General features: G+C 50.2%; 5 protein-coding genes across 5 annotated transcripts; 1 reads left to right on the top strand and 4 right to left on the bottom strand.

Annotated features, from left to right (window-relative positions):
* Positions 1–867: 867 nt before the first annotated feature.
* Positions 868–4,429, bottom strand: pld2 (putative phospholipase D (PLD); the record flags this gene model as incomplete). Its single annotated transcript, XM_089599580.1, has 5 exons — positions 868–1,554; positions 1,605–3,520; positions 3,589–3,732; positions 3,795–4,179; positions 4,241–4,429. 5 exons carry the CDS (start codon positions 4,427–4,429, stop codon positions 868–870), a joined length of 3,321 nt encoding a protein of 1,106 aa, XP_089455918.1.
* Positions 4,430–8,762: 4,333 nt separating this feature from the next.
* ALT_3453 (uncharacterized protein) lies at positions 8,763–9,130 on the bottom strand (the record flags this gene model as incomplete). The annotated part of the gene is made up of 3 exons (XM_033556524.2): positions 8,763–8,808; positions 8,862–8,926; positions 8,987–9,130. 3 exons carry the CDS (start codon positions 9,128–9,130, stop codon positions 8,763–8,765), a joined length of 255 nt encoding a protein of 84 aa, XP_033412415.2.
* Positions 9,131–10,706: 1,576 nt separating this feature from the next.
* Positions 10,707–11,279, top strand: ALT_3452 (uncharacterized protein; the record flags this gene model as incomplete). Its single annotated transcript, XM_033556525.2, has 1 exon — positions 10,707–11,279. The coding sequence occupies one exon, from the start codon at positions 10,707–10,709 to the stop codon at positions 11,277–11,279; it is 573 nt and encodes a 190-aa protein (XP_033412416.1).
* A 392-nt stretch (positions 11,280–11,671) lies between these two features.
* On the bottom strand, positions 11,672–12,361 carry ALT_3451 (uncharacterized protein; the record flags this gene model as incomplete). The annotated part of the gene is made up of 2 exons (XM_089599579.1): positions 11,672–11,937; positions 12,166–12,361. The coding sequence occupies 2 exons, from the start codon at positions 12,359–12,361 to the stop codon at positions 11,672–11,674; spliced, it is 462 nt and encodes a 153-aa protein (XP_089455917.1).
* A 544-nt stretch (positions 12,362–12,905) lies between these two features.
* ALT_3450 (uncharacterized protein) lies at positions 12,906–17,237 on the bottom strand (the record flags this gene model as incomplete). Its single annotated transcript, XM_033556528.2, has 6 exons — positions 12,906–15,123; positions 15,178–15,765; positions 15,829–15,853; positions 15,902–16,078; positions 16,125–16,199; positions 16,256–17,237. 6 exons carry the CDS (start codon positions 17,235–17,237, stop codon positions 12,906–12,908), a joined length of 4,065 nt encoding a protein of 1,354 aa, XP_033412419.2.
* Between the last annotated feature and the right edge of the window lie 246 nt (positions 17,238–17,483).

The following is a 17,483-nucleotide window of genomic DNA, read 5'->3' as shown; positions in this document are numbered from 1 at the left end:
TTGATAGGCTTGATGGTCAGAGAGAAGAGGACGGTCTTGGGGAATTTGACGATGGCTTTATATCTTCCTCTGAGGGTGTTGAGTCGGCCTGCGAACTCTCTTCGGGTGGTGTATCTCAGCTTTGATTTGGTATGATGAGGAGGAAGGAAGGAGGTGTGATGGTCTGGTGGCTGAAAGGAATAGATACATGTTCGTGGACTTGAGTGGCTATACAATAGAGTCGGATAAAGAAGACATATCGATATTCAAGTCGAGAGCGTTAGTATTCTCCCCGACTGAGTCAATGGCATTGGGATGGCTCGTCAATGCTGTGAGTGGTGGGGGTCTTCGATCGGCTTGATATTGTTCTCGACTTGAAAGTCTGCCATTGTCATTCTCGTCGTCTGTCTATGTCCGTCGGCTACCGCGAGTATTCTTCTCCTGCTGTCAATGGGATTCCAGTTCTAGGGTCTGGAGCTGCGTAAAGAACACCTCACTCATCTCGGCAGTCTCCATTTGACAATCAATCTGGAACACGAATCTTAGAAAAATACGAGGATGTTGAATGGCGTATCGTATGCACTGCAGATCGCATTACCAAGAAGGCAGAAACATAGTACTCTCATGATATGGGAGTTGTATCCAACAATATCTAGCGAATAGATTGATGAGTGAGGTTGACGGCCAGATATGTGGTCGTCCAATCAGAGGGCCGTTCCTTGGTATTGTTCTTCGAGAACAATATCAGCCACTCAGCCGGAAGTTAGATCTTAGGAAGTCCAATAAGAAGAAAGCAAGAAACAAAGAAAGAGGAATAAGATCAAATTATCCTAATTACTAGATTCCTGATTAGTTCCAATTACACAAAGAAATGTCCCCGCTACGTCCTCAAGTGTAGAGGGGCTCCGTCAAATCATTGAGAGTCAATCCCGACTTTGCAACATCTTCCTCGATCAAGAACATCAATGGCATCTCGACCAGCGTGCCTTTGACCTGACTCAGCAGCTCCTTGACCTGTCGAACGCCCTCTGGACCGGCAGGGAAGTCATCCCGCACAACGTGTCCATATTCGTACCGCGCAGGCTTGACTTTTCCGTCCTTGTCGTAGGATTGCTTGTCGGCGCTCTGGAAATAGTAGCTGTAGAACTCCCGGTATGTCGCCCAGTTGCGCACGGTGTCGTCTGGAACAGCATGGAAGACTTTGCGGAAGACCTCGGTGTTTGTCCTTGCGCGAGTATTCCAGAGGCTCTGAAGGGTATCCGCGAGAGGATCCGCCACGATTTGACTCTCTGGAGCGTCAAAGTCAAAGTCGTTGGGAATGCCCACAGGCTCAGAGTTGGCGTCTGGGCGTTGGTAATCTTGGGGTGGCAGGAGTCCGAGGTGCTTGCGGAACAGTTGTCGACGCAGAGAGGCGGCAAAGCGACTGGCGGTCCAAGGCTTGCCATTCATGGTGGACTGAACGGGGGTGTAGTCTTCGATGATGACCGCAATCTCCGAATCGTGATCCCCGAGCTGAGAACGATCATTCAGATTGGCAGAGCCACAGATGACGACCCGGTCGTCGGCAATCATAACCTATTCAGAATTAGTCAACCAGTTCCTATCGTACAAGGGTTATGTCGAACCTTTGAATGAACATAAAGTTCCTCAGTAACAAATGCATCTATCTCGGCCTCACTCGGGCCTTCCCAAGGCACGTTACGAATGTCCTCGCCGTGAAGCATATAACACTCGCTAACAGTATCCCACCGGCTGGATGTTGGCTTGGCGGTCGACACTTGATGAGCAGCCTGCTGGTATTGTTGCTGGAATGGAACACTTGTGTCGAAAGCGCTCCGAGCTGGCCCGGGACCATAGCCTCCCTGACCGACCGCATTCAAATCATGTTGTCTGCGAGCGTCTTCATAATTAACACCGCTTTGGTGCTCAGCTTCCATCATGCGGCTGTTGACATTGATACGGTCGTAATTGCGAAGATTATAGAACCGGATATACTCCATCGGGTTGACCCCTTCCTTGGCGATCAGCTCCATGATGCTGTGGCCGCCGCGGTTGATGGAGTTGTACTGGAACTCCATAATGGCACGCGTTCCCAAAGATGCATCGTCTTCCAAATCACCGGCAAAGCAGGGAACGGTTGGGATAACAACAATGATCTTGTATTTCTGGCCCGCCCGAGCTGCACGTACAATGCGCTCCACAATAGCAGCACCAATCTTGTTCTTGACCGGCTTCTGAGCATCACCTGTTGCTGTAATGAAGAACTGATTTTCGATGTAGACAAAGTGCTCACTGTTGCGGATCACAGCCGCGTAAGCATCGGCGATCGAGTGTTCGGTCGGTGTTCCATTACTCCATTTCGCACAGCTGCGCACAATCTGACAGGACATGTTGCCTCGTGGCTGAGAGTTGTGGCGCCCAAAGGAAGTCAGACGGTCCTGGTATTGATGGACTTGTCCCGCCAATTGTCCGCGAATGACATTGCTATATCCTGTGAGCTCATCTTTGAGACGGCGAGGAATGAACCCTGATCCCCGTTCGGAGTCGCCTTGGCCACGAGCTTCCTCATAGGAGTCGTCAAAGCCCCTTGTCTGGGAATGCGATCCCTCCTGATTAGGAGGAGGTGGGAAATAAGGAGCTTGACCATGGCCTTGGGCTTGAAATTGAGACTGAGGGGCTGGGGAGTATTGACTGGGAGGCGGTCCCGGAGGTGGAGGAGGGAACGAATCCCCCGTATAAGTGGATTGGTGACCACCACTCTGCGATGGGGAGTAGCCGGCGTAGCTAGGCGAAGATTGGTAGCCCGGTGCTCCTTGTCCGCCAACGCTCGGCTGTGAGGGATAACCCGAGAGGCCCGGAGCCTGTTGTTGCGGCGGGGTTGGGTGATGTGGCGCCGACTGTTGAGCATTGTATTGTTGGCCGGAGGGAGAACCCGGTCGGCCGGGCAAGACAAGTCTGGTATATCTTGCATCCTTGCGAACCTGGTACTTCGTGTCGTAGATGAAGTTCCAACGCTCTACGAAATGCCGACGCAAATCTTCCACAACCGGCCCGTGCAAACTCACTGAGATATCGGACCATCCCATACGTGAGGTACGTTTCCGATCCAGCTGGTTCTTCTCCCAGTGCACAACATCCTGGAAGTCAAGGACTCTAGCATTATTATAGTCCTGACCGGGGAAGACAATGTCGTCCAAATTGGTGGGATGGACATCGGCGATAGCGTGTTGATGCGTATCCCATCGGCCAAAGCACATGTCCAAGCCTCCCATGAAGGCGATTCTGCCATCGATCAAGCACAGTTTCTCATGGTGGGCCCAGTAGAGGATCACATCATCATTCATGCCATACAGACCCTTGAGCGCATCGCCGGACATCTTTGCAATCGAAACCGTGTCCAAGGTCAGATTTTGGAGAGAGGAACTAATCGAGGATGCTAGTCCTTGACGATCTGGAAGATGATCGGGGTGGCGGAACACTGCGATATTGGGATGGAGGTCTTCGAGAGCGTGCTTGGTGTGTGAGGAGGACACTGCGTGAGCTACCATCAGTATAAGGCGCTCGGAACCGGAATTCCCTGCCGGCCTTGATCTGTAAGTTGGTACATACGAGTCAATGCCTGAGTGACCTCCTTGTATACAATGACGTTGACCCGCACTCCACGCTGCGCCGCGGCCTGCAGCATCCGATCCAGCCGATATTGTTCGTTTTTCGCAGGTGGACGTCTCAGGTACAATTCAGGAGATAGCCACCCTATCAAAGGAGTTAGTCGCAAAACAGGAGATTTGCTTCTCTAAGGGATGAGCATTACTCACAGTCCAGAATCCAGATTGACTCCCTGGCGCTCTCGAGAGCTTTGGAGACGGCATAGAAGTAAGAGCATCCGTCGACATACCACTTCGCATCGTTGGCCTGCCGCGGAGGGGCAAAGCTACCGAATCTGTGCTCCGACTGAGGCTTATTCGGACCATACTGTGCATATGCCTGCTGTGGATCGAGAACATTGCCGACTCGCTGGGCGACTTCCGAGCCAAGTCCGGTGACGGTGTTTTGAAGTTTTCCTAAAAGCCCTGAAAGTTTGTCCTGCTTCGCGGGTTTTCCCTGTTGCTCGGGGTTCTGGTACGGGTCCTGGTACGGGTTCTGGTTCTGGCTTCCGTATGGGTGGCTTTGCGAGGATCCTTGATTTTGGTAACTCTGTCCCTGAACCGACAGATAATATTAGCCACTGCAAGCACAAGACACGCGAGCTTCATGGACTCACCCCATAACCTCCTGGGAAAGGACCCTGAGACTGGCTCTGTCCTGTCTGCTGGGGCTGGGAGTGTTGTTGCTTATAAGTGTCCTTCAGTTTTTTGAAGGTATCACCAACAAAGCTTCTCGTGCTCTCTCCCTGACCATCTTCCCGTCGGTGGTACTGGCCGTAGGCCAAATCATCTTCTCGTCTAGACATTGCCAAAGTCAAAAGGAGGCGATCGAGTTATAGGTGTTGAGGGCACAATATCGCCTACAGCTGATCGCATACCGAATCAACAACGAACCTCAAGGGATGCGGAACAATTTATCCATATCATTGCGGGACAAAGACATAGGCCGGGGTTAGATCAGCCCAGTCCCTCATTTACACAGCCTCACCGTCAGCTCGTTAGTTTGTTGACACGCGGCACGCAATTAAGCCACTACTGCCCCGCTATCCTGAGACAATCGGCAAGACAGCCCACTTTCAGCTTGAGAAGAGAAAACAAAGGTCTCCTCGCCGACGAAGCCATCATTAGTTTTGATTATGACAGAAAGCATCAAGTTGTCAGTTGTGTCCAAAAACAGACACAGAATTCAAGAAAAAAAAAAAATGGATATTTCCTGGACAGCCTTACAGAGATTCCGTCGTTGTACTTGGCGGGGTTTTATCCTGTTGCCTACCCCTCGTATATCCCGCAACAAGCATTATTTTCGCACCACTGTGGCGCAGCATATAAACATCATAAATGCAATCACCGTTGATTTGTGGCTGAAGTTCAGGGACTGTTGATGGAAGATAAAGACCATAAATTCGAGGGTGTTCGGGCTGTTTTTATCCTGGCAGGAATGTTTCCTGTGCCGACGAGGGTTTGAGTTGAGGGCTCGAACTTGATCATACTGTCCAGATATAAAACGACGCTTGACGTAAATCAAGACCATCTGCTTCTGGATTCGTATGTGAGATGAAATTGTCTAGGATATGCACACTTGAAGGTACTTAATGTCATCAGCTTCATTGTGACCTGGTCGACGTCGGATGATCTCCGCTTCTCTAAAGTCACCGGCGAGATATAGATATACAATGAAAGGCCGAGCGATCTGATAAGCAATACTGGTCCCGGATATGTCGTCAGGAACAAAGTTAGATAAAGAACCATTGATCTTGAGGATTCCAAGAGAGGTTCTCCAAGCACACCAAGGTACTACAGCAGAGCGAGACGGAGAAGGGATGACTGGAAATACTGGTCAGGTACGGTAAAAAAAATACCTTATCTATGCAAATAATCAGATAGGCTAGGAGAGGATAAGGTAATGAAGTAGTAACAGTACATTATCAGTGATAAGTATTGTTATCTCCTCTCTCCCCGCACGATGTGCAATCAGTTTTGGAGAACATGTCCCGCATCAGCTTATAAAAGGCGACATCACTCCACTAATAGAAGAACAATCATTACCTATCTCTTCTAACGATTGGAAGTATCGCTAAACATAGTGTCATTTTCAGCCACGCAGATATCTTCTAGAATCGGCTTAACCGACTATATCAACCCACATCATGTCACTCGCAACACTTGACGTCAGACCACTCCCTCCAGAACTACCGGATAACCCACTAATGAAATAACCAACAGGCCACGCAGCATCCCAACCTCCCAGCATCCGCTGAAACCCTCTTCAAAGCCAAGGCCCAAAAAAAGCTCAGCTTCGAGCAAATCGCCCAGCACATCGGCCGCAATGAAGTCGCCACAGCAGCCCTCTTCTACGGCCAGGCCAAGGCCTCCCCAGAAGACATCCAGAAACTGTCAGAGCTGCTCAATATCTCACCCCAGGTTCTCGAGGAGCAGCTAAGCGGCTTCCCGGACCGTGGTCGCTCCGTTGAGATGCCGCCAAAGGAGCCCTTGATCTACCGGTTGTATGAGATTGTGCAGAACTACGGGTATGCGTACAAGGCTGTTCTCAACGAGAAGTTTGGGGATGGGATCATGAGTGCTATTTCGTTCTCGACCAAGGTCGAGAAGGAGACGGATGCGGATGGGAATAATTGGGCTGTTATTACTCTGAGGGGCAAATGGTGAGTTTCCTACTCTAGCCTTGGATGAAGCTGACAATGGCAGGTTGCCTTTCTCTCGTTTCTGATGGGGATATGCTATGAGATTGAGAGTGAGATCGGTTCAAAGCCAAAAGTAAGCTTCTCAATATGAATAGGTATATAGCACGACGCCTCTAAGGATATGTTTGGTTGAAGGATCACTATGTATTGTGCGCTAGTAGTAGCACTCACAGTAGTATATTTATAGTAACTATCAATTTGAACCATAGTCATTGTAATACGTTTATCTCTGATCTGTCTCGCTGATGGAGGATGCAAGGAAGACTTTCCTAGGGTTAGTTAAGAGCTGATCTGTTCCTGAGTAATTATTCACGGCAAGTCTAGATCGAAGCGGAAGGTTCCTCAGAGAAGGACAGAAGCGGCAACTGCCCATGAGTCTAGTAGATTGTTCTCAGCTGTTCGTCGCAGAGCTCTGGCAGACGAAGAGGATGGTAATGGAAAAGAGTGAATGATTTTAGACGTTTGGTACGCCACGAGTCAAGCACTGTCAGTGAGATATCCTAAAAGAGATGCCTCACTGTTTTCACTGTCTCTCACTTGTCATCCAGTTCTACCTTAACTTCTTCTTCTCCCCGTCTTCCAGTTCAAAACTACTCTTCGATTGACAAGGTCCCTTCACTCTCACAGCATCTCTTCTTCACCAGCATCATTCCTACATATTCTCACTTTCCACAAGACCATCAACAATGCCTAACCCAGGTACACCCAGAAAAGTGCTCTGCACTTTTCCCGACTGCTCTCGCCGTTTCAACACCGTCGAGGAGATGAAGAAACACAAGAGCTGCGCCCCCGAACACGAATACTGCACCCGCTGCGACGAGGACTTCGAGAACGAGGAACGACACCTCATCCACAAGATCAAAAGCAACAAGCACATCGTCTGTCCCATCTGCGGCGTCGATTTCCGAAGCGAGGGCGGCCGTGACGGGCACATTCGCCAGGTAAGCTGTCCTCGACTCACCAGTCTTTCTTCACGCAGACCATGCCATTAGCCACTTGTACATAATACTAACTTGAAGGATGGGTAGTACCACCGTGCCGAGCAAACCCTGACCTGCTATGGCTGCAAGGCTCTCTTCAAAACCGCCGGCGGCCTTATGCGCCACATCGAAGATGACGAGTGTCCCGAGATCACCAAAAGACGTCTCCTGGAGGAAAGATCGAAGAAGATCATGATCAAGCAGGCTCTCGGTAATGGCGTGGGCTCGCCCCTTCCCATCCTGCCCCGTCCAGGTGATTTGGACGACGTCGACGGCGGCGTCAAGGTGAATCCTCTGGAGTACGACAACCGCGAGGCGATGGCCAACCAGCCGAAGCCTGGAGACGCTGGTTCGGCTACATTGTCGCAGAAGCACTGGCCAGAGCTCAGGACGGCTGCCAAAGCCAGGGCAACGGATAACCCTACTCCTGCTGACTTGATGGCGTTCTCTGACCTTGCCATCACGGACACTGCCGGGGAAGGGGCCTGGAAGGGCAAGGGGAGACTTATAGCAATTCCGGAATCGGAGAGGGAGCAAGACGAGAACGTGCGTCCCTTTGGAGTGGGAGCCCCGGATGCTGGCCAGATCTTGCGCTTTCTGCAGCACAATTGGGACCCGACCAACTTTTTCGACTCGTACAGCGGGGAATACGTCTGTCCTTGCAGAGCACGCTTCAAGACCATGAAGGTTTTTGAGGAGCATATGTTGATGAAGAGTCAGGGCGCAAGAGGCATGGAGTACGTATTGATTGTCTGGGTCCTTTGGAACGGATGCTAAATACTACTGAAAACTAGGTGTCCCGGATGCCATCGTATCTTCAAGACCACCGCGGCTTTGGTTGCTCACTGCGAGTCGAGTACCAAAAGATGCCTTATCAACGCCAACTCGCGATACAGTCAGATCATTGACGAGGTGAGCGCCGGAGTCATCCAGGCGGCGGGCTATATGCCAGATGGAACTGTGAAATATGAGGCTGGAAAACTGGAGTTGACCAAGACGACCACCATTGGCGTTGACCTGGAGAAGAACAAGTGGTAATTGACAGACACCGAGGATCCTCCTCCTAGTTCCAGCCTACCGTGGCAATGGTTGAGGTCATCGGAGTCGTGCAGCAAGGCTTCCAATCCTTTTTACTACTGTTTCATGGTCATCTGCTGCATATCATTCAGGCTAAGTTGATCCAGACTGTGTTTTACCAAATCAGCCTGTTGAAAACTTCAAACGAAAAATGTTCCCAAAGCAATGGATGATATCGAAACAAAAGTTCACAATATTCAAGAATTCATTCTCTATGACCAGCAATCAGCTAGCAATGGGTATAATGAGCATCATAGGGCAAAACATCATTGCCAAAAAGACTCCAAGGCAAACAAAGCCAGCAGGGACCGAGCGTATAACCATAGCTCACGACCTCCCATGCTTATGAGCCTTGAGTCCCCGACCAGCGATAACAACGCTTAACAGCACTCCTCACAGCACTCAAAGCACAGGATACCGGCGCACCTAATCAATATTAGCCAATTTTAAATGCCATCCTAGTATCACGGGTGTCATACACTCCACAGCAAACATCTCCGGCGCCACCACCGCGCAGTTGCATCTTCATGGCCTCCTCGTTATTCTGTAGACACAATCAATATTCATTCCCGTTTGAGTAAGAGATCAGTGGATAAAAACGAACCGGTTGCTCAGTCACAACACGCTCTGTAGACGGGCCCTCGGGGCTAGCGGGCTGCTGCATGGTGAGGGTGTTAGGGTCCCAGGTGGGTTGTTGCTGGGCGGGAGCAGAGTCCTTGGAGGATTTGAAGAAGTCGAAGAGGCCCATTTTTTTATAGATATGTCACTTGTACAGAGAGAGTAGAGTGGGAATGAGTGTGATAGTAAGGATGGAGATGAGATGCGGAGAGATCGGCGCGAGTATGAATGGGAAAGAAGACAGGACAGGTACGGGAGAAGGTGGGCAGTGGGCTTATTATGTACTTGCGAGCCCAGGCTTCCCTGGTGGAAACGCGGTAGAAAAGATAAAAGTACAATAGCACCGCCACTAAGTTTAATAGTCGGAAATTACAGTGCTTGGATCGGAAGGTCAACCCTGAAACTGCGAATAGGGAGGAAAATCATATGGTCGGGGTGGAGTGGACCACTCATGGCACGGAAAGAATCCACGCTCTTTGGCACTCAGCCTTGCGGACTTGCGTTGTCGGTGGAGTCTTCTTTGTCATTTTGATGATTTGATGAGCTTACCCTAATTCATCTTTCATTGAGTGTCGCATCATTATCAAATAACTTTGAAACCGAGGAGTCAAATTTCACCTTCAGAGCGCTCTCCTGTTTACCTGGAGATGTCAACAGAAGAAGCGCCCGACAGACAATATGACCTCAGGCGTTTATGATCCCTGTATATCTTCCTTCATCTTGAGATATCAGCAAATCGCTCAATGAGAATAGAGTACGCATGAGACAGGTTGCCGAGCAGTCTCTCCGTGTCTCAGGACGACAGTATTGTGGCTTGTTAGCAGTTAGGCAACCTCATTTTCCAGTATTGCGGTGAAACCACGGGTCAAATTCCAATCTTTGGTCTTGCTTGTGGCTAAGCTTTGCTCAAGCTCCATTTGCCCAGCTTGGCGGGGGCTAATCTTAGGATACTAGTCGGTGCCGAAGGCCGAAGTGATCTCAGTCTCGTAGGGCTGGCTAGACACACTATTACGCAGTGATCCACGTTCAACAATGATCATCCATGTTACCCAGGATTGCAATCACCATGTATCAGCGTCATTTCATATTTCGACAGAGAATGGAAGGATTTCTTCACTACAGGCCAACAGCGATGTTGTGGAAATAGGAACGCTCGATCCGTACTGCATAGACGACGAAATCACGTGACTAGTCACATCGACAATCCAGATCATTTTTCATTTCAAGTCGACATTCCTCACATACATATGCTTAAGGGTATCATATCTGTTTTGCATACTGAGACATCTGATGGCTGTACTCTGTACTCGCATAGCCTCATGACAATTCCAACCCCCTCCTGGCTGGCGATTTGTTAAGAGGACGATCAGATAGAAACTGACAGTTACGAACAATTCAGATTTGTTATACCCTAGACCTATATGAGAGGTGATTAAACTGTGTCTATCTTCTAACCTCGAATGTGCTGCCTGAAATGTACTGTTCTTGAAGTACCCTGAATCTGTGCCTGAAAGTCCAGGCAGCCAGAGAATGCCAGCCGACTGCATCTCTGGCTACTCCGGCCACCGTAAATTTTGCATCAACCACCATCGACATAAGTCTTCATAACTAAATACAGTGACAACCTATCAAAATTCAAATCAAATCCAAATCATCCTAAACAAACTTACTTCCTCCGAATCCACAACTCAGACCTGCCACAGAAAATGACCACAAACACCCCGGAACAAGACATCCACTCTACCCGCGAAGCAGACTACCTCCGCTTCAAACACTACGCCGCCCTAACCTTCCTGATCGCCTCACCCGTGCTCATCGCCCTGCCTCCCCGAAAACTAGACCACCTGACCGTCCTCCTCGCCGGCGCCTTCTGCGTCTCCGCAAACCACCTCACCCGCGAACGCACAGGGCGGAGTATCGTCGAGCGCATCGAGGCACGAATTTCTTCCACCCCGTCACTGGTCATAGCCGATCTCCCGAGCCAGCGAGCGCAGGAGGTCCAGGCGAAACTGCGTGCGGCGCGGGATGCGCAGATCCGTGAGGGAAGTCTAGTGGGGGAGGAGCTGGAGAGGTTGAAGGCGAGGCGGGAGCAGGAGAGGGGCGTTGCGGAGCGGATTTGGATGGGTGGGGAGACGGAGGGGTGGAAGGAACGGCGGCTGAGGGAGGAGCAGAAGGCGTTGGAGGAGGGAAAGGGGTATGGGGATTTGATCAAGGAGCATATTTGGGATGTGTGGACGTGGGGGCAGAAGGATGGGGGGGAGGAGTCGAAGAAGGAGTGATTATGCGGTGGTGATTCTTATGGCTGAGTGTATGATATAGCATGTATATATGGGTTTGGAAAACTGGAGTTTGGCGTTGGTCAATGGTACTTCAAGCATTGGGCTCCCTGGAAGATCCTCATTCTGAACTATTGGTTACTTCGAATTGTCAGTCGTGAATTGCGAAGGGGTTATACTCTGCGCGGGGCTCAGGACATGCTTTGGTTTCGCCTATTCATAGCTGAAATGGCTCGAGACTCCGAACTAGGCTCTGTACGCGAAATCACCAAAGCCCTAACCTTACTCAGTCCAAGGATCAAATCGCTCGAGGGTATGGCGATAGACCAATTCAACAACGAGCCCCAACCACCTGATTACGCTGTATAATCTCATTAATCTCCACCATCTCTTTATCAGACAACCGTAACCTTGCTACTGGTCGATCCACCAGGAATGGGAATAATTGTCGGCATTCCAGGTCTGCCGCTGAGCGTCAAGATCCAGCCTAGCGCAATCTGCGCCGGAGCCACGCCTTTGCGAGCCGCGAGAGCCTTGGCTTCGTTCACGAGCTTGATGTTCTGCTTCATGGCCTCGTCCTGAAATCGAGGCAGCTTCTTCCGGGGGTCGGCACCCGGAAGGTCGAATGCTGTAGTGAACGCGCCGGCCAGGACTCGTCGGCCTAGACGGGACGAGCAATCACGGGGATACCAAGTTCAGCGCGGTTTTGAGTACGCCGTTGTGGAGAGCGTGTGTGTCCCAGATGGATAGTTCCACTTCGACGAGGACAATTGGGTAGATTCCGTATCTCTTTGGTCATGAACGTTAGTCTTCAACTTGTCACTGGGAGCAGCAGGTTGAGAAGAGAGTAGAGGACGTACGCTCGTTTGATGGTCTCTGCATCATTCACCTCGCTTAGACCGATGCCCATAATCTTCTCTGATCTGACTAGATCTGCCAACTAATTCCACCATGTCCTCTATTCTAACGGAAGGATCCTGCCCTGCACACTGGAAGAAATCAATCTGCTTCTTTCCGCCCAGACTGGCGTTGACACTGCGAGTAATGTTTTGGCGGGAGCAGTCAAGCTTGCCATCCGAAACCATGGCGCCCTTGATGCTCAGGGGGCATCGTTGGCTTTCTCGGGATACTTGGAGAAGTATTTGTTGAGCAAATGGAGCGAGTTATATTGACGGCTGCCATAGTGGTCTCCACCGCTCCAGAAGGTGGCATCCGGCTTGAGGTCGGTGATCATGGCTTCGAAGCATTCATCTTCTCGGGGTGGCTTGGGCCAAGAGGTCATGGCTGTTATAAGCAGATCAGCGTGGCTCTATGTAAAGCCTTATTTGGGATATGGCAACATACTCATCAACCCATAGCCAGTTTCGCCACATCTTGTTCGAGAACAGAAGGTATATTGATGGTTTTTGCCCTCTATATTGAAATCAACTTGTGCGGAAATCTCCTTTGCGTTGAATAACCGGTCAAGCAATATATCTGAAGTTGTGATGTGCATATAGATACTGGGGGTAGTGGGGATGTGATCTATCATCCCGCATGTATGCATGTAGCCCACCATCACAACTGGCGCTCCTTCAATGATCCTTTACCCTCACTTTATTTAGCGTCACCTTCTGATTTGACAGGGTCCTATAACGGGTCAGGGTCTTCCGGGTAACCAATAATGTGGCGGTTGTCAATTGCTTCCGGGGTTGGCGAAGGTATTCGCCAAATGATGTTGAAGATTGTGGCCTCAACCTCAGCGCGGTCAAATTCTCTAGCAATATGTAGAAGGAGCCTGAGGGCTCTATATGGGTCGTTGAACATTCTGAGTCGGTCCGGCCTGAATAGGCGCTCAGCGAGATCTGTACTTAGGGAATCTACGCCTAGGGAATCTACGCCCCGCATTATGGAAGCTGCATCGTAGATGTATCCTTGATCATTCAGGGCGTTTATTGCTTCGGCGTGGCCGAAAATGCATGCTATGATGGCCATCATCGAAGAAATATCGAAGGGTTGTCGTTCATCGTTATCCACCAGCGATATCATGTCATCTGTGCGGCCAGCTTGCGCAGCTTGATGAAAAAGGCCATAATTCAGATCCTTTCCAATCTCCAGGGCGCGAATGATGAGCCGATCTCTGTAGAGATGTGCTCGGGACGATGGGAGTTCTTCCGTATTATCAGATCCATCGTCAGTCGACGTCCATCCGTCGGCGAGTAGCTCTGCAATGGCGAAATTACCGAGCCGGACAGCCAAACTTAGTGGAGAAGCAGCTCGATCGAGACAGCAGTTCAGCTTTACACCTAGCTGTAGAAGGCAATCGACAACAGAGACATTCCCATGCTGAATGGCCAGGTAGAGAGCTTGCTTGACCTGTTCACCTGCAGTCCTGGGTGATACAACGGTCCGTAAGACTGACGATGCGGCCATATCAAGAGCTCTGTATCCATACTTATCACGTACTCCGATGTCAGCGCCGTGGTAAATTAGCAAAGTGACAGCTGAGGTGTTAAGCCCTTCTGCAGCCACAAAAAGAGGACCCCGCAGTATCGAATCCTTTGTATTGATGTCCGCCCCCTTGGAGATCAGAGCTTGCACCGTGCTGCAGTCAAAATTTTCGACGGCATAAAATAAGGCTGTCCTTTTCTTCTTGTCCGTGATAGACAGGCTCGCGCCCCTACTAATCAAGAGTTCAATCATGTCATTGCATTTATTCATTGCGGCAAGATGTAAAGGCGTGTACCCGTCCACATCCCTGTCATTGATGCTTGTGCTCAGTCGTGGCAGTAATAGTCCCATCGCACGGGGAGAACCTGTCTCTGCTGCGTGATGAAGAGCCAGTCTTCTCTTATGATCCAGGAGCGGGTGCTTAGAGAGCCTGACTAAATGTCCTACCGCGCTCGGAAAATCGTTCCTAGCGGCGAGATGCAAGAGCGGAATATTGTTGTAGTGATAGAGAGGGATATTGAACACGCTCTTGTTCATTTTTGGTTCATTTGTATCCAATAGAAGGGAGAAAAGAGGCTGATGTCTATTGGCGATGGCCCATCCCGACGCCGCGACGCAATGTGACTCGGCTGATTGTCCAATGGACTCCCAGGGGTGAACCTGCAATGAGCAGTGTTGCTCCAGTGCGATCTTCGTGAACTTTGCCCACGATGGTGAGCTCTGGTCAGTCCCATCAGTTAGCCGCGCCCAGTGATATCTGGCAAAATCGAAGAAAGCCGAAGCCTCTGTCATGGCTCTCCTCGGTGGAAGTTTCGGTGGCCAGGATATCTGCGCTGTTCGCGGCGTCCAAAGTCTCAGTGCCTCGGCATACGGGACGCGCTTTTTGACGGCCTGCAGGAATCGGCTCACATCCACCTGGCCACGGCCACTTTCGCGACGTTCCACTGAACCGAACGAGAGGAGATGGGTCATACAAAGTTCGCCTAGTTCAGCCCTAGCCTCATTGAGGGTGTAGTTACCCCAGAGTCGACTGACTTGGGCAGATCTCTCCTCCAAGAACTGACCTACCGAGGCGTGAGTGAGATGGATTCTGTCATTGGTGTCCCAGATGACAAGGTGTGGACAAAACTTGATTATCTCTTTTAGAGGCAGCATATTCTTTGAATCCACCAACCCGCTTTCTGGATCCATGGCGAGTGCTTCCTGCATCTGAGCTGCTTCAAAAGGTTTGATTGCTACACATACCCAATATAAGACCTTCTGGGCCAACCGGTTATGCTTCTGATTGATTCGAGCTAAGCAGCGGTTGTATGTTTCGCTCAAGTCTTTCGGTAGGTTATCCATGGCGGTTTGAATTTCGGCATCTGTATAGCATTCTTCCCATAGCATATCCAGCTGCAGACTGACCCACAGGAACCTGAGGAAAAATCAGTGATGAATAAACCTGGTAAGTAGAAACATCATATCTTACATGCAATCCGCTCTCTCCAAGAGTTTCCGCTTGATATCCTGTAGCAAGGCCAAATTCTCGGTCAACGGACGGTCGCGAGATTTCTCGTCTATTTTCCAATCAACGAATTTGCGAATATCGTTGCCATTTCCTTGATTGGCAATTCCAATAGTCATGGCGCCTGGAATTGCCTGCTTTAGATCGATTCCATCACGCCCAGAAACCAGGATTCTGGAATTATTTTGCAAAATCATCGCCCGGAATACTTCAAAGATTTCTAGCACTTCAGATCGCTCGCATTCGTCCAATCCGTCAACAACATAGATGGCATTCGGAACCGCGCGACAGGCTAATAGGAAGACATCTTCCACCATTTCTCTCAAGGAAGAGGGGTAGCTGCCAACCTTGTAAAGATTTTTAAGGTTCTTGACGACCGCTGCCGGGAAAGGTTTAGCGATGCGAGACAAGTATGCCAGGATTTGCTTTGTGAAGCTCTCAAACAAATCCCTCGCCTTTAGACGGTCTCGGTTGCGATGGCTGTAGAAGAAATGCGCGACGAGGGTAGACGAGTCGCTGTGGAGAGTCTCCAAAAACTGTACTATGGTGCTTCTATATCATATCGGGTCAGTTGGTTTATGGTATAACCATTTGGCGGTGGGCAGAGGAGCATACGTGACCAAGGTCTTGCCGCATCCAACTAGATCTAACTCAGTATCAGAATCTCAGACCATCTATGGACACTGACTTTTCCCTGTAAGCCACAGGCAGGAATGACCCCGTCTCTCTAGCCAGTTTTTAAAGGTTGCTTTGCTTAGAATCCAAGTAGTCGTGTCCGGGCATCTTCTTCGCAGATAGTCTCGGCATGTCCGGTACGGATCATAGTCTGAAAGACGCTCAAAGATGTTGAATGGAGTGTTACCAACTGTATTCATTAGCCCAGTTCGTTTTTACAGTCGCAACCTTCCTACCGTTTCGGGCGATTTGCCATTCATCTCGCTGCGAAAGTGAGTGAAACATAGAGGCCTCATCAACACGGTTATCCTCTACCCAACAGCATCAGTCTAAGCTCATCTGATCATCTGTCATAGTGAATATATACCTGGAATGTGGCCGAACTGGACCATTGCACCTGCAACTGTTTCCGAGCCCTGAATCACGGCTAGTAGCTCTTTCGCATACGCAGCAGCTGTTGCCGCAGCATATTTTTGCCACTCCTTGTTCTTATGAGAATCAGCATAATCACATATCCCTCGAATTACTAGACACGGGAAGTGATTCATCAAGCCAGCAGCCTCCATCTCAAAGCAGATAACACCATGTTCCTTCGCGATGCGATCCCTTGATGCCGCATGCTTCATCACTTGGTTGCCGGACGCGATCAGCCCGTAATGGATTTTGGGGATCTGCGACAGTCGTGGCTCTCGATGCACCACCATCCTCTTATTACAACAGCTCTCACACGACTGTTCTGCGTCCGGGTGGTCGTAATCGGCACGGAATAGATTGTCGACGGCAGACTTCGGGTACTGAAAATCACACATGGCAGGGTATTTCTTCTCCATTTCGAGGAGAAATTCGGGTACACGAGTCGTCCCCATCATGCACTCAGAGCGCAAGTTTCCTACCGCAGTTAGAAGACGCTGTGGCGGTCTATTGAGCGTGCCTGTATGCACTGAGCAGCCGTCGCCAACCGTCTTCCCGAGATCATATTGCACAACACCCCCGTATTTCCCTGTTGGGTTACTGACAACCACATCACCCAGTCTGATATCCACGGTTCCGGGGGCGCCGCCGCTAATCCCGACCATCAGATTAAACTGGATCTTGGGGAAGGTGGAGAGCATCTGTGTCGAGACGGTAGCAGCTGAGTTGGTGCCGTACTCCCCCGACGGAAGACATGCGATCACTACATTGTGTCCGAAGATTTCCCCAAGAACGTAGTTGTTATTGTCCCGCGGTGGTTGAGGTAAATTCTGGTGTCTTTCGTCCAGCATTGCCTTGGCCGCTGCCATTTCCACATGTAAGGCACAGAGCCAACCGACTGTGTAGGCGCCGTGTTGTAAGCGTTTTACGCTGGCCATGTTGCTGATGCGCCAGGTAGCTTCCCTTCATGTCCGCATTAATGTTCAAGGATGAGTCTGCCCACTACGGCAGAGCCGAGAGCCATATGCAGAGATTGTAAGGGGCATGGTCGGTGGAGGCACAAGTTTTGATACCCCAAGGCTGAGGACGAGGCTTGCGTCTTTGGCGCTTATTCTTCTCACGTGAGGTAAAAAGCAAGCATTTCAGGATGCCTGCTAGAGCCCTACTCCAAGAATTTTTCTCAT

The sequence above is a fragment of the Aspergillus lentulus genome (genome assembly GCF_001445615.1).
Source record: "Aspergillus lentulus DNA, contig: Alt08, strain: IFM 54703, whole genome shotgun sequence".
NCBI classification, from domain to species: domain Eukaryota; kingdom Fungi; phylum Ascomycota; class Eurotiomycetes; order Eurotiales; family Aspergillaceae; genus Aspergillus; species Aspergillus lentulus.
This window is presented reverse-complemented; position numbering and strand designations above follow the sequence as displayed.